The following is a 16,268-nucleotide window of genomic DNA, read 5'->3' as shown; positions in this document are numbered from 1 at the left end:
CCAAGCCTTCTGGAGGTGTGCCTTAAAGCCACGTCGAGGCACCAACCTCTTTATGGTCCATTCAGACGCTATTCACACGCAACAAACAATCCTTTCATACCACCGGCCACGGGCCCAAACAACCAATCACTGCACTCACATTAACTTACCGCTGCCAGACATGGGCCCATCACATTCACACGCCACAGAACGGAATAAGTTTGACTACATTTTACCACCTGTCAAGTAACCGCATCCTTCTTCCTGAACATTACCGAATGCATGTGTAGCGAACCTCTACTAATGACTCCCATGACAGCCACCCGAAGCTCAGCAAGACATGTTTTTCATGAACCTTCAACCCACTCACTGTGCTAAATCCAACTCCTTCCAGTTTGTTGATGCAAGTTGGGGTGTCCGAGTATGCTGTACAAAGCAATTCCTCAAACTGAGTGAGCAAATCTACCTTTGAAACTAAGGGAGACATGCTGGGGGATTCTCGTAATGTTCCCTAAAGAGAAGGTCATTGGCTATGAAAAAGGGTAGTGTTTGGCACACAGGGGAGTCCGTGTGAATGTAGCATAGGTCCCAGCCAACATTATGTGCAGTGCTGTGACTGTAATGCACTTATCATACAGCAAACTGAACATCTACTGAGTTCTGATGGAGGATGAACATGAAAAGCAGGTCAAACACTGACCCATACATGTCATTGTCCTTCAGTGCTGGAATGGCACCAATGGGTTTGAATCCATAGGTGTAGATGATGTACATCTGTACTACCTTTACTATTTGCCTTCTACCTGTGCAATATCCCTGTGAAGGTACACCTACCATACGATTTCCTTACCCATTCATGTCTCTGTTCTCATCAGAGTCCTGACTAATCCTGTATAATTGCCAACTGAACTATACTAGATTGTGGATGTAAGTTGGGGGTGTCCAAGTATGCCTTGGGAGGCCTGTTCCACAAAATGAGAGAGCATATCTACAGTTGAAACTAAGGCAGATATGCTTGTGAAAAAATCCTAAGCTCTCTAAAGTAAAAAGTCAAACAAATATCCTGTGGGACTTATTCACCAACACTTCTACTTTTGCTTTGAAAGTGAAGCTACAAATTGAGTTTGCTCAATTTCAAACAAGTAGAACTGTTGGTGAATATGTCTGACAGGACATTTGTTTGACTTATTACACTTACTCTGGTTCTCGCTGGCAATCATGGTGGTCCTTGTGTAGTATACATGTTACCTAACAAGCACTTCAAAATTCAGTCATCCTTTTAAAATTCTGCCACACAGAGCACTCCGTGACAATGTGGCATATGTTCTGTCCACTAGTATACGCAGTATGGGGACTATAATGCATGTTAATTTAACAGAATACCTACCACGTTCTGACGGTGGATTTATGTCTCAAGCAGGCCATAAGAAAGTCCATGATTTCCTGAAGTAGATGAAGTATAATTCTGTTGCTCCTTGCCTAATGAAGCAGTGGGCCATGGACGTTCGGTATCCATGCACTGCCACTGAAAGGATTACCCAACGGCAACTCCACCTCAGTCGATTTCCCAGAACTTTGCTTTAGTATGATACAACGTAAAGCAAGTAGGGACACAGAGGCCTGGTAGTGATGGGCACTGGGGACAGTAATACCGAATTTCCTGCCACTTTCCATGCTTCTAGCACACTTTACAGAGACGGCATGGACGATCCTTTTTGGGTGTTTTAGGAATGCGATCAGCAAGGTGTCTCTCCTGCAGCCTTGCCACATTCTCCAGAACATATGAGGTGGAGGCTGCTGCTGCTTCTGTAACAGCAGTGAGGTTTTCAATTACACACAACTGAAAATCAAGGAAAGTCATGAGTCTTCCTGTGGTTGTCTGACGGTAAACAACATACGCATTGTATGTTGCTATCTGGATCAGGTGGGTAAACAGTTTCTTGTACCAAGTGCGAGTTTTACGACACGCATTGTATGGTTGACATTCGGCCATCTGACCCCAAACCGTGATGGGGGATGTGCTATCATCATGAATTGTAGTGAGCATGTATACATCACGCCTATCCAAGAACTTGACTGCGAGCAGTTCGTAGGAACGCAATGCAGTACTCTGGAATTTCTGGAGCTTCTTGCAAACAAGCTCCTGCGGGAATCCTTTGCAGTTACAATGAACTGTACCGCAGGCCACAGTGACAGCTTTGTAGAGCTCACTGAAAAGCTCTACTCCTATACAGAAATTATCCACATAAAGGTTATTACCTTTGTGAAGAAGTGGCTGGACAAGTTTCCATACAATCTTACCCCCCAAAAAAAACCAAGACGACCCAGAGATCCTCCCCAACTACCGCCCCATCTCCCTCCTCCCTTTCCCCGCCAAGGATGCAGAGAAATTACTCAACACCTGCCTATCCCACTTCCTCGAAGCAAACAACACTCTTGACCCCTCACAATCTGGGTTCCGCAAGAACCACAGCACAGAAACTGCCCTCATCGCATGCACTGACGATATCAGGACCAAAGTCGACAAAGGCGAGACCGTCGCACTCATCCTCCTAGACCTCTCCGCAGCCTTTGACACCGTCTGCCACCACACACTCCGCACACGCCTCCACAACATAGGAATTCGCCACAAAGCCTTAGACTGGCTCACCTCCTTCCTCACCGACCGGACCCAGAGAGTCTGCCTTCCGCCCTTCCACTCCAACACTACCAAGATCACCTGCGGAGTCCCCCAAGGGTCCTCCCTCAGCTCCACACTCTTCAACATCTACATGATCCCCCTAGCCAACATCCTCCGATCACACGGAATCACTATCCTCTCCTATGCAGATGACACCCAACTAATCCTCTCCCTCACCCGCAACCCCACCACCGCCAAAACCAACCTACACACCGCTCTCCTCGACACTGCCAACTGGATGACCACTAACCACCTCAAGCTCAACTCAAACAAAACCGAGATCATCATCTTCGGCCCCAACAAAACCACATGGGACAACTCCTGGTGGCCCACAGCCCTAGGCCCCGCACCCACCCCTGCAACCCACGCACACAACCTCGGCATTATCCTCGACCCCTCCCTCTCCATGACACAGCAAATCAATGCTCTAACCTCCTCCTGCTTCCACACACTCCGCACCCTAAAAAAATCCTTCAAATGGATTCCCCCAGAAACCAGAAAGACAGTCACCCACGCACTCATCAGCAGCAGACTGGACTATGGTAACGCCCTCTACACCGGCACCACACTCAAACGCAAACTCCAGAGAATCCAGAACACAGCTTCACGCCTCGTCCTTGGCCTCCCCCGCCACGAACGAATCTCACCACACCTCAAATCCCTTCACTGGCTCCCATAGACAAGAGAATCACATTCAAGATCCTCATCCACGCACACAAATCCCTCCACAACACCGGCCCAACCTACCTCAATGAAAGAGTTAACTTCCACACTCCCACGCGCAACCTCCGATCAGCCGACCTCGCCCTAGTCACAGTCCCCTGCATCCAACGCACCACCACAGGAGGCAGGTCTTTCTCCTTCCTCGCCCCCAAAACCTGGAACTCCCTCCCCACCGACCTTCGCAAAACCAAAGACCTACTGGTCTTCAGAAAGGACCTCAAGACATGGTTTTTCGATCAGTGACCCTCCCTGCCCCCTCCCTCTGTTTCCCCTCCCCCAGCGCCTTGAGACCCTCACGGGTGAGTAGCGCACTCTACAAATTTTTTGATTGATTGATTGATTGATTACCTGTGACCCCTAACGCTGGAGGGCACCTGACAGGGTTTAGGGTAGAGTCCTTCCCTGTATACACTATCAAGCTGTACACATAGCCAGAAGAGCTCTCACACAGCATGTACAGCTTTATGCCATAGAGAGCTCTTTTGCTCGCAATGTACTGTCTGAAAAGCAGCCGTCCTTTGTGCAAGATCAAGGACTCATTGACTGCTATATTCTTTCCAGGAGTATAGATCTCTGGGAACCTGGCTGACAAATGTTCCACAACAGGATGAATTTTGAACAACCTATCATGGTCTGGATGGTCCCGGGGCAATGCAGCAGAATTGTCATTGAAATTCAGCATGCACTGCAGTAGCAAAAACGATCTCTGATCATGTATGGTGTGAAGATGGGGGTTTCCCAAACTGTGCTAGTCGTTAAGTAGGACTGCAAGGTGGATTTTCGCACTAACCCCCTTTTGAGCGTAAGGCCCAAAAATATCTTCAGCTCCACCAGCGAAGTGGGAGTCCACTGGTGTGCCCTAGAACAGGGCCCTAGAGTGCCTCCATGCTCCCTCAGAAATTGGTCTGCACGCAAATTTGTTTGCTGCACAGTTTCCTGAAGGAAGTCAACATCCAAAAATAGATGGATGTAGTCGACTGGCAAAAAGTTGGCCGTATCAGCTTTACATCCAGCGTCACCAGTAAAAGGTGGAAATTGGGGCTGAATTAAATTGGGGGGCTGCCAAGAGAGCACTCTCTCTGTGCTTGCGGCAGCATGCACCTGCTCTCTGGGTTCGGCTAACCCGCTGTTGTCCCGCTGCACAGACTGTGCTTGCAAAGAGACAGCACGACTGTCATCATCGTCTCCCTCAGAATCACTGGAAGAGGTGTCGTCGGATTGGACTCCGCCGACTGAAAAATCACTCCCAGATTCTGCCCCATTGTCCTCTCTCTCAGATGCTGTTTCAGTCTCTGATCCTGCCTCAGAGCTATCCTCCAGAACCTGAGTTAGGGCTTCAGCAGCAGTCATCCAACGAGACGCCATCTCTGCTACTGGCTAAACTGTCCCTCTAAAGTACTAGCCTACATAGAAGACAGATAGAGTCACAAAATTGCTTGTGGTTGTGTGTGATGTGTCCAATAGTAAATGTTGTCACCTTACCTTCGCTTCTTCTCTGATTCAGCAGATTCTCCAAAGACACTGAAAATAACAAAGAAAAAGACACACTATTTACTTCACTTTACCCCATACCCATCCTCACAGCCTTTAGCGCTGGTGGCACCCAGTGCAACAGTCATTTTTGGTGCCCTGCCTCCCATGACCTCCTCTTCTAATTCCCTCAGTACCTCCCAGCAAAAGTGCCCCTCATATCTCCACATACATTTAATTTGTTTTGTTTTAAAGCACAGGTAACACTTTACTAATCCACTCAGCTAAATACATGTAGATCCTTTGCGGAAGGCATATAAACCATCTGCGCTACTTTATGGAGTCACAAGCCATGTGGGTTAAGAAGCCCGTTTTTGCGGGCGAAACGCGTTATGGGAGTAATAAACGCTATGATTGCATCAGCTTGAGAGCGCATCATTTATTGTTTGTCTTGACGTTGGAATTAATTGCCAGATTGCTGCGCTGGCGGAGATGCGCCACCCCCCACAGGTACTTACTTCAGGAGGAGCAACTGTTGGTTGCAATATACATACATATATATATATTTGTGTCTGAAAGAATTATTCACTGGACTCCAAAGAATCCTTTATAGTGTTTATTGTTCAAACAAGCAGCAACCACCAACGCGTTTCAACTCCACTTGAGTCTTGAACAAAACTCAAGTGGGGTTGAAACACAATGGTGGTTGCTGCTTGTTTCAACAATAAACGCTATAAAGGATTCTTTGGAGTGCGGTGAATAATTCTTACATAAATATTTCGAGGGTGGTCTCCTCTGTCACCGGCACCAGCAGCTGAGTGCCCCGCGATCGTGATCCTGACCTTTTGCTTGGCAATATATATATATATATATATATATATATATATATATACACATACACACACACATACATATCTATAGAGATGTGCCTCTTGTTACATATATATATATATATCACTATAGATATATATGTATATTATATATATAAAGAGAGAGAGAGAGAGAGACTGACTCTCTACGTCACTTCTTTTTTTATATACATGTGTGCTTTCCATGGGTCCAATCGTGACCCCATGGCAAAGCACACATGTATAAAAAAAAGCATTTGCAATACAATGGGTCTCGCGTTTGCTCGAGTTAAAGCTATTAGCGTTGTAAACCCCTAACCGGACTTTTCTTGCCACATAAACTGAAAAGTAAAACTGTTTTACATAAGCGAGACAACAGCCGCTATGAGCTCAAAGCAAACACACAAAAGAAAACAGAATTTCGCTTGCAGTGAAACATATTGGCAAAAGTGCAATTATCCATGTAACTGGCAAAAGTGCAATTATCCATTTACCTAGGCATGCCTTTCACTAATGAAATCAAGCTAATTGTAAAAGGCAAGCCCACGAACCAACCAAACTGATGGGCTTGACATGGGCCCACAGACAGATTACACCATGGACAGAGAACTTTGCGCTCGTCCCTAAAAATGCCCCCATAGGGGGTCAGCCAAAGGGCTGACCCCAACATTTTCATTTTTTTTTTTAAAATATTCCATGGGGGGCGAAATCGCCCCCCCGGGAGAAGCATTTTAAAAAAAAATTAGAAATATTGACACCCGGGGTCACCCATGTAGGAAGGGCTGACCCGCCATTTTTTTTTTTTTTTTAATTAAAATTATTACTTTATTTTACTATCTGGGAGGCGCGATTGCTCTACCCTGCATCACTCCCCTCTACATCTCCTTGCTCTACTTGGAAACAATCTACTCTATGCTACTGCACTCTACAACACTGCACTCTGTGCCACCCTACTCCACTCTGCTGCAGTCTACTCTATGCCACTGCAAGCTATGCTGCACCACTCCACTCTACGCCAGTCTACTCTGCACCACTCTACTGTGTGCCACTGCAATCTATGCTGTACGCTGTACATTCCACTCTATGCCACTCTACTCTACTCTGCACCACTCTACTCTGCACCACTGGACTCTATGCCACTCTTCTTTAAATCACTGCACAGTACGCCAATGCACTCTACACCACTTTACTCCAAACCAATGCACTCTACCCACTGCACTCTGCCAGTCTGCTCTGCGCCTCTGTACTCTACACCACTAAACTCTACTCTACAACAGTCTATGCCACCACACTCTACACCAGTTACCTCTAGGCCACTCTACAACACTCCACTCAATGATACTTGACTCTGACATTCTACTCCATTAAACTCTACTCCACTCTATGCCCTCACTCTGTGTCTTCCACTCAATGTCCCGCCACTCTGTGCCCCCACTATACGCCCCTCCACTTCACCCTATGCCACTCCACTCTATGACACTTTACTGTAGGCCTCTATACATTACACTATGCCACTCCATGCTACTCCACAACACTCCACTCCAACACTTTATTCCACTCTATGCCCCTCCAAGACACTTTATGCCACTCTACGCTACTCTGCTCTACAACATTCTACTTTACTATACAACACTCTATGCCACTCTCATTCACTCTGTGATGCTCTATGCAGTCCTTTCTCTGGCACTCCATGAAATTCTACTCTACTCAACTCCATGCCACCCCACTCTATGCCACACTATGCCATTTCACTCTACACCTCTCTATGCCACTCTGTGACACTCTAAGCACGTCACTTTACAACACTTCACAACACTCTACTCCACTCTATGCAATTCCTCTCTACAACAGTACTGCACTCCAGGCCACTACCTCTATGACAATCTACTCTGCTTTACGCCCCTCTACTCTAAGACACAGTATCCACTCTACGCAACTCTTTCTATGCCACTCCATATTACTTTACTCCACTCTATGCCACCCCACTCTGCTCTACGCCAATCTCCTCTATGGCCCTCTATGCGTCTCCACTGTATGACACTCTATACCACTCCACTCTACGATACTCCACAACACTCCATTCCACTTTTCTACTCTACACCACTTTATGCCACTCCACTCCATGATAATCTAATTTGCTCTACGTCACTTTACTCTACTACACTCTACTCCATTCTGCACAACTCCTTTTACACACTCTATGTTACTTTACTCCACTCTGTGCTACTCCTCTCTGCTCTTTGCCACTCCACTCTGTGACACTTTATGCCACTGTACTCTACGCCACTCTTTGCCACTCTAAACTACTCCACTCAACTCTATGACACTATACTCCACTCTGTGCCCTTACGCTCCATGACACTCTACTTCATGCCACTTCATGACACTCTACGCCACTCCATGCCACTCTGCGCCACTCCACCCCACTCTTCTTTATGTCACTAACTTTTATTCATGCTGAACAATATCCACGCTGCTGTATAACATGGCTAATACACATTGGCACACCAGGCAAATCCCATAGCTCTTGCATAGGCAAGACCTATTGACTTTGCCAATGCTTGTTTCTATCACTGTCATTTGGATTCACAGCTTAATGTGACTCAGGATAGCGTGCTGTGCTACACTAATTTTATCCTGCAAACACCGTACAATACATAAGCAAGAAAAGTATATGATTAGGAATATATTTTTGCCCATGTAAAAAATCACTGGGCGACACAAGTTATCGACATTTCATTTTTACTGGCGATAATAGTGCGAAACCTGAGCCAATACTCAACAGAAAGCATCTGGGTTTCCTATGTGCAACTTTTGAGGGAACAAACATAAAAGCTAAAAAAAAATGACGAGTAAGCTGCACCTAAAGATGTACTCGATGTCCATCTGTCCACAAAGTGAAATGTGTAGCTGTGTAGGGGGAAGCCAAACCGGTGAAGACCTTCCCTGGCTTAATTAGTAAAATCAGTTTTACACTTTATGCCAAACGAATAATGTTCGTATAAAATTGCCATGGATGTTTCAGATCAGCCACAATACACAAACTATAGCTTAGATATTTAGGCCCATATTTCTGAAAAATGACGCAAAACTGTGTAAGCGCAGTTTTGTGTCATTTTTCTTAATGCCATGCAAGATGGCGCTAAGGAATGGCTAGTGTCTTAAAAAAAGATGCTAGCCAGTCAGGGATGGTGTTAGGGAGAATGGCGCTAGTGGGTCTGAAATTAAGTTAGGCTGGTTAGTGGCAAACAATATGCTGCTAACCAGCATAACGTAATTTTTTGACACCCAAGCAGCGAAAAAATGACTCCTATCTAACTGTAGACAGGAGTCATGCCCACCACCCCAATGCCCACCAAAGGGGACTAGTGTCCCCTGGGCAATCCCAACATACCCAGTGTCAGGCAGGGGTCCCCATTTAAGGGGCCCACAATGGCACTTACAAAAAAAAAAAATTATACTTCCCTACACTTACCTGGGAGGGGGCCACCCTCCTGTAGTGTCCCTGTGGTGTGGGTGGTGGTGTTCCTGGGGCTTGAGGTGGACATCTTAGTGCCCATTCCATGGTGTTCTACCATGGAAATGGGCCTGCCTGCATCCTAACACCTGATCTGACCCAGGCGTTAAATAATGGCACTAAGCGGGCTTAGCACCATTATTTAGGTCCGCCTCCTCCTCACGCGTGGTTTCTGACCAACAGGTTGAAGTGCCAGCTGGACTTTTGCTATGTGCACAATGTGTTTCCATACTGCTCCTAGAACATTTCCCCTAACGCCATCCATCACCGGCTCGCGTCTTTTTTTGAGACGCTAACCATTCTTTAGCGCCATCGTGCGTCATTTCTTAAATATGGTGCACGGATGGCGTTAGGGAATGGCGTTAGCTCGCATTAAAAAAAATGACTCAAAACTGCGATATCGCAGTCGTGCCTCATTTTTCATAAATATGGGCCTAAATCTGAAATATCACACAAGATTGAGGCCTTGACTAAAGGATCTATTTTTAATTGGCATTCATAAGCATTTTGGAAACTTTTTAAGAGTGAGTTTAAACCAGAGAGTCTGGGGTCAGGAGCACAAGGAGCAAACATAACAAGCATTTACAATGCAACGGGTCTCGCGTTTGCTCATGTTAGAACCGATCGCGTTGTAAACTCCTAACCCGACTTTTCACCTATCGGGCAAAAGTGCATTTGTGTACACAACCCGAAAAAGTGAAATTAACTATGTAAAGCGCTCGACTTCTGCCAAGCGAGATCGCGCTCGTAAATTAGTGAAAAAGAAGTCCACGAGCCCGATGGAAAACAGCGAGCCTCGCATGTTTTCTGTACTTGGTCGCTGCGCTCGAGGAGGGCTAGCCACCGGAAAAGGCATGACGTATGCTTGCCTTCGACTAATGAAAGCAAGCAGATTTTATTAGTCAAGCCCACGAACCAATAAAAAACACTGACGTGAAGTTGACAGGGCTCCGAGCCCTTTTCTAAATACAAAAGCGTCTCGCTGCGATACGCATGCGCGAGCGCATGCAACGCAGGCTCGACCCTAAAAAGAGATTCTCCTTTGTAAAACAAGGTGAGTGGCTCATATTTAAATATATACGTTCCAGAAGTTTATTAGGCTGAATACCCGTCTGTAGAAGATGTAGCCTTTGTAGCTGGCACCATCCAGGCATGAATGTTTGCAGATGGGCTTGCCTGTGACCATCTTTATGCCTCCTGTGGGTCCACACTGCAGCTGACCATGTGATCATTATGGCCTGTCGTAATCAGAATAAGCAGAAGCCAATTCCTGAATGCAGGCTGAGGAAAACACAGTGGTAGAGATGATCAAAATCAGTATTCATGTATAAATACTCCTGCTAATATTATTTATTTTAATAAAAAGTTGTGTGAACAACCTACTAAGATGACTATCAAATTGCTTCATAAAGTGCTATGTTAAAAACATATTGTTATGCCAAAAGAATCTGGATGAGCGCAGGAAGTACAAATATTGCACAGAATTCTAATGTGTCACCCTACCCACAGGCAACACACTGAAGAAGATTTCAAGGAGGAGAGGTGTGAATGAAAACATCTCAGTTGTTCCAGCAAGACCACCAAGTGAGGAGCAGCAGTCAGAAGAAGGTATGCTGCGGTCTACAAGCTATGTTTTAGGCTTCTCCGGCATCCTTTGATGTTGTTGGACCTTTTCTTTCTTATGTCAATTTACAACCATTCCTCTGTGATCAACCCAAAATGAACATAGTCCAGCCATACGTACCTCGGCTTTTCATAAAGGAGGCATGTTTTTCAGCATCACAAATGCCTTGATTTTGCTGTCTCCGCCCTTAGAGGCGGATATTCTTTTGTTAATAATGTTTTTGTCCTTTTTACAGCAAACATTCTGATTATATAAAGCTACATCCTTTCTGTGTAGAAAGCATTTAAGGACCTTGCAACATCATTTCATGCAACCTAAAGTTGGCTATCTTCCAATTAATGTTGACTAATCCATTTTAGGTATTGCACTTTTTATGTAATTTGACCATATTTTCTAGATTTTGCCCTTCCTTCCCTAGTATTCAAACTAACTCTTTCCAATGTAGGTAACTTTCCTGTCTATTCAATCAACCCCTCAATTTTAAGGTTTCAGATAAATTTCCAGTCTCTTGGCGCTATACACGTTCGAAACGGCTGTCTTTCTCTATCACACATGTCACTTTTTCCTAAATGGCAAGAAAAAGGTGGCCACATTTTAATATTATTTTGTTATGATTATAGAATTTATCAGTATGTGCTTGTTATCACATATGTACCATCCCATTGCTTAAAAGTATGTCTTAATATATTATTTATTGAAAATCACCACACTCTTTTGACAATAACGTACAGTCAAGTAATGTGGGGCGAATAGAACCTTCAGTGTTCTGTTACCTAACTGGTGTTCGTGGAGGGCGGTAAACGTCACCCGGTTCTGGACTTTCATTTGTTCAGGCAGAAGCCCGTCACCCACCATTAGGTGACATGCTTCATCAGAGCGCCCCTATTCCCATTGGTCGATGGTGTTAAACCATTGCGGCAACAACCCTTATTAGAAGACCCTGCTTCCTTTGATTGTGGTACTGAGGGATCCTACCAAAAACAGAAGAGGAACAACAAACGGGACCGTAACACTACTGTAGCAAAAAATACAAGTCCGGGAAGAAAAACAACCGAAAGAACCGCAAAAAAACACATACATCAAGGCTAGAAACAAACAGCTACAGCTGGAAGTGGGGGGTGGCCAATCATATGAAATGTGCTGGTACTATTTAGCATATAAGTAGCCTGGTTGCCTTCTTTTCATGATTAATTGGAGCTCTGGGAAAATTTGGTATAAGCAGCATGCATTTTTCAAAATTTGGCAGAATTTTAAGGCTAGTTATATAAGCTTTTTTCCATTTTGATCCTATTATAGGCTGAAAGAATGACCCTAGCACTCAACATGGGGGCTCACAGTCTCCTAAAGCATGTTAGAACAATGTATTGCAAATGGTATAACACTACATAAAACGTTCAAGTTCTCGTCAGGCAAACAGCGGTCTCTCAAATGGGATGTGTGGGAAAATGTTTTTTACGTATGATTAATAGATTGATTATGTCTGCATTATTTGAACAATCATCACCAGGCGTGCATTTTATGATCATCATTATAGCTCATTTTCAGGACTGACGATATGCCAGTTAGAGGGAGGACCATTTGGCAGAGTTCTGGAAGACTAGACAGCAGTCTGTCTCAGCATAAGGACCTATTTGAATTTCTAAAGGAGCCCTATATCTTCCTTCCGCACTTCACTGACTAGGGTTTCTCTTGCCCCAGCTTCATGAATGTCCACAATACACTTCCACTGTTTGCGAAAACAACCTTCTCTCCATCTTGTGCAAAAAACAGGACAGGGACTTCCAAAAAAAAAAAAAACATGCACAAAGACATACCTATACCTATACAACCCACCCCCACACACACAATAACATGACATACCTATACTTATAATTATGAGGACTGGCCATTGACCGTAATAAAGTGTGTATTTACTATTCTAACTCCACGCATGCTTTGATAGTAGGGAAGAAGCGGACCAAGGCAAATATAACTGCACTCTTAATTTTTTTTATGCACTTGCTCGAAACTACCTACATACACTACGGGGACCAGTCCTCCTAATGCACCGCTCCTCACAAAGATAGTCTTTGTCTGCAACTGACAGTGTCTACCTACACTATGAGGACCGAACCGGCCCTCATAGCGTGGGCTATACATGCCCACACACACACACACATGATTTGGGTTATCAAATAGCAGCTTAACGTTAAACAAGCGGGCCAGTAGGCTTCCACTACAATGACACTGATAAAAAGGTCTGGCCACAACTATGAATTCTCAAACACGTACACTGATACCACCCCATGACAGCTACAACAGTCTACTGTCTGACAAACTCCACTGTCAGACAGATGAGTGGATTGAACATGCCCATTCCTCATCACAGGCCAGATTCAGTACTCCACTCATGTCAAGCCGGGGCCCAGGTGCGCACACTGTATTATTGTGATTCTCGGGCCAAAATTAAAAACCGAGATGTCGGATACTTGTTATTGGGTGCTCTGGGCCGAGCAGTAAGGCTGTATACCATGCAGGGGACATTTCCATCCCAACAGTGAGGGGAGACATTGATGGCATTTCCCATGATCACATGTGCACATTCACCTAAAAAATGTTTGCTTCGGTATAAGGATTAATGGACCGAAACTTTACTTTGCCAATGCTTTTTTCTAATTCTTTGAACTTTCAAAAAAACATATCTACCCTGGTGTGTTTAAAGTATAATTTATGGTTATAGTTATTCAAATTCAATCATACTTTTACGGCCCAATTTGAATCATATTTTCCTATGATGTCCATCAAATCTAAAATGGGTTTCTACACTCTTGTTAAGAAGAACACCTGTCTGTTAGAAAGATCGATATTGCTCTCCTAACATTATAAGTGATTTTTCATTTTTTTTTAAACAAAACGTTTTATGGATAGCGTCTGACCACCATGTTCCGGTAATAACATGTTTTCTTTATTTTTTTATTTTTTTTTACTTTCTTATTATTACTTTTGTGTTACTTGGCACATATCTGTTCTAAATAGTCGAATCTGTGATACATTAGCAAAGATCTCACCAGACTGCAGCTGTCAATTTTCATCTAGTTGAGGTTTCTCTGCTGGTGGTATATGCTTTCTAGTTGTCGGGACATTATGTACTTGCTCAAAGATAGAAATGTGAAAGAGAGGGACTTATTTTTATACTTGAATTAAGTCTGTATTTCCTCAACAGTGTTTTATATTACTTTCAGTTGAGAAATGTGCTGCATTCTATTAAGCAGATTATCGGCCATCTGCAACTCATTTTGTTTAGAATTAGCAGCAAAAACGTTTACCATTAAAATGGCTGCTAAATTTGCACGTACGTGCAGTTTTACTAACAAAAAACTATATAAGGTACAACAATAATGTGTGGCTATCGGCTTTCAGCAAACATTTATCATTTGCACGTCACAAAGTAAAATGTTAGATGCTCTTTGATCCTCTTAAAATCTTTGTGTCCATCACAGTTCAATGTTACAAAAAACATGAGCTTCATTTGTGCTTTCCTAACTGTTGATATAGTTTGCAATATTTGTACAGTTCATTTACGGGTATTTAAATTTTGTTGTGTTAGAAAAAGAATTGATATTCTACCGCCTTTCGGTTGACAACTTCTAAACCCAGCACGATCGTTACATAGCTCACTCTACAAAATCAGGTGTCTGTTGTAAGTCTTCACCTGTAAGCGTCCCACTGTGTTATGTGATTCAAACTATTGTTCCTATGTGGCAGGGTCTTCCCAAGAACTACCAGAGACATTTACAGCCCTTGAAGATCAGTGAACATGTTCACAAGCTTCAAGAATGGACGGAGAGGCAAACGTTCACTATGATGGGGAAATCATTTAGTGGCTGTTTCTGAACAGCAAACCAAAAGATATAGCACTCCAGGTCCCTGTGTCACGAGTTCGAGAAAAATTGTGCGATCTTAGCCAAATCAGTTTATCTACCTGGGTTGCAGTTCATTTACTTACTGAATTGGGAGTACTTAGAAGCAGTCTAACCTACAGAATAAAGTGTTATATGTACAACTGGAGTATTTCATTTGTCCTGAAGGCCTCTAGAAATGATCCAGTTTGTGGGGTTGGACTATCCTCCCCAAATCCAGTCCATTCCCTGTTTTAAGTGAGGATATCATTGCAGTGTAGACCTTTAAGCTATTGAATAAGCAGTCGTCAGAAGAAGTCCTTTCAACCACTCCATTTTAAGATATATTTGACACTGGGGAAGACCAAGGTCGATCTGAAAATATTAGGACATTTTGACATGCAATGTTTTTAATAGTTTTGTTACGGAAATTAAGTGCATTTTTCTCACCTCTGTACACAAAGGGTAGGACAATCCATGTAGGTATGCATGTGGTATTCGTAGTGCAGACACCTATCAAAAGGCAGTGGTCAAAGGCAAGGATGCAGTCAACAAGTCATTTGAGAGGTATCTGGTTTGTGGGCTGTTACTGCACCATGACGAAGTGTTCTATAAAGAGGTGCTTCTTCAAATCTTTCCTGAATTGGAGCAGGTTTGCGGCAGTCCTGCTGGATATGGAGATGTTATTGAGAAAAGGCATGTTGCCTTTTTTCACCCTTTTTAGTCTCTTGTCCGATGGTGGCTTGGCTATGGTTGAGCTGAGAGCCACCAAAGATGGCGAGCTTGTCAACCAGGTAGGCGGAAGTCATGATGAATTCCTAAATGAAGCAGCTGATTTTGAATATGGTGCGGAGAGGCATGGGTAGTTAATGGATTTCTGTCAGTTTAGGGGTGATGTGAGCATATTTCTGCTGGCTATAGATAAGGCCCTTAAGTTGGCCACTGTGTTGCTGGAAGGTCTTGGAGTGGGGCCTTTTCACCATTCAATTGCAAGCATATGAGGCCTCGAACAGCGAATCTGAAGTCACCTTCTGGGAGTAGTTATTTCACTTTCTTTAGCAGTGCTAGCTAGTACCAGGGCATCATTGTTTACCTCGTATTTTGTTTGTTGAGGGTGAGGTTGCTGTCCAAAGTTTGTCAAGGGGACTTGACATTCTGTGAAAACAGTGTTCGAAGCTGTCAAGATTCAGGTAATTGAGGCAGTTTGTCCTATTGCTTGCTTGTTGTTTTTGGCAAATAACAGGAATCCTGCCTTAATGTGGTTAATCTTCAAGTAGGTGCTAGACATCAAAGCCTGAAAGTGGTACAGACATTGTTTTAGGCATTGTATGTCGGGAGCAGAGGAGACTTTCAAGTAGAGTTGTGTATCAAATTGATATTGGTGAACTGTGATGTTATCAATGAGCAGAGTCCCAAGGGGTCCCCCATGGATGGTGAAGATGGCATTAGGCAGGATGGAACCTTAGGTACTCCCCATGTGATAGGTACCTTCTGAGACCTGGAGATGCCCATATGGATGAACTAGTGTCAGTTGGAAAAGCAGAAGTAG

At 44.0% G+C, this 16,268-nt stretch overlaps 1 protein-coding gene across 1 annotated transcript in view; it reads left to right on the top strand.

Moving 5' to 3' along the window:
- The window catches only part of ZNF831 (zinc finger protein 831), a 413,436-nt gene that overhangs the window by 193,964 nt on the left and 203,204 nt on the right, over window positions 1-16,268 (top strand). Inside the window, exon 5 of the mRNA XM_069243423.1 lies at window positions 10,727-10,825. Within this exon, the coding sequence (XP_069099524.1) occupies window positions 10,727-10,825 (99 nt within the window). The remainder of the gene's footprint in view (window positions 1-10,726; window positions 10,826-16,268) is intronic.

The sequence above is a fragment of the Pleurodeles waltl genome, chromosome 7, assembly GCF_031143425.1.
Source record: "Pleurodeles waltl isolate 20211129_DDA chromosome 7, aPleWal1.hap1.20221129, whole genome shotgun sequence".
Lineage (NCBI taxonomy): Eukaryota > Metazoa > Chordata > Amphibia > Caudata > Salamandridae > Pleurodeles > Pleurodeles waltl.
The sequence above is the reverse complement of the archived record's forward strand: the minus strand, read 5'-3'. Positions and strand labels throughout refer to the sequence as shown.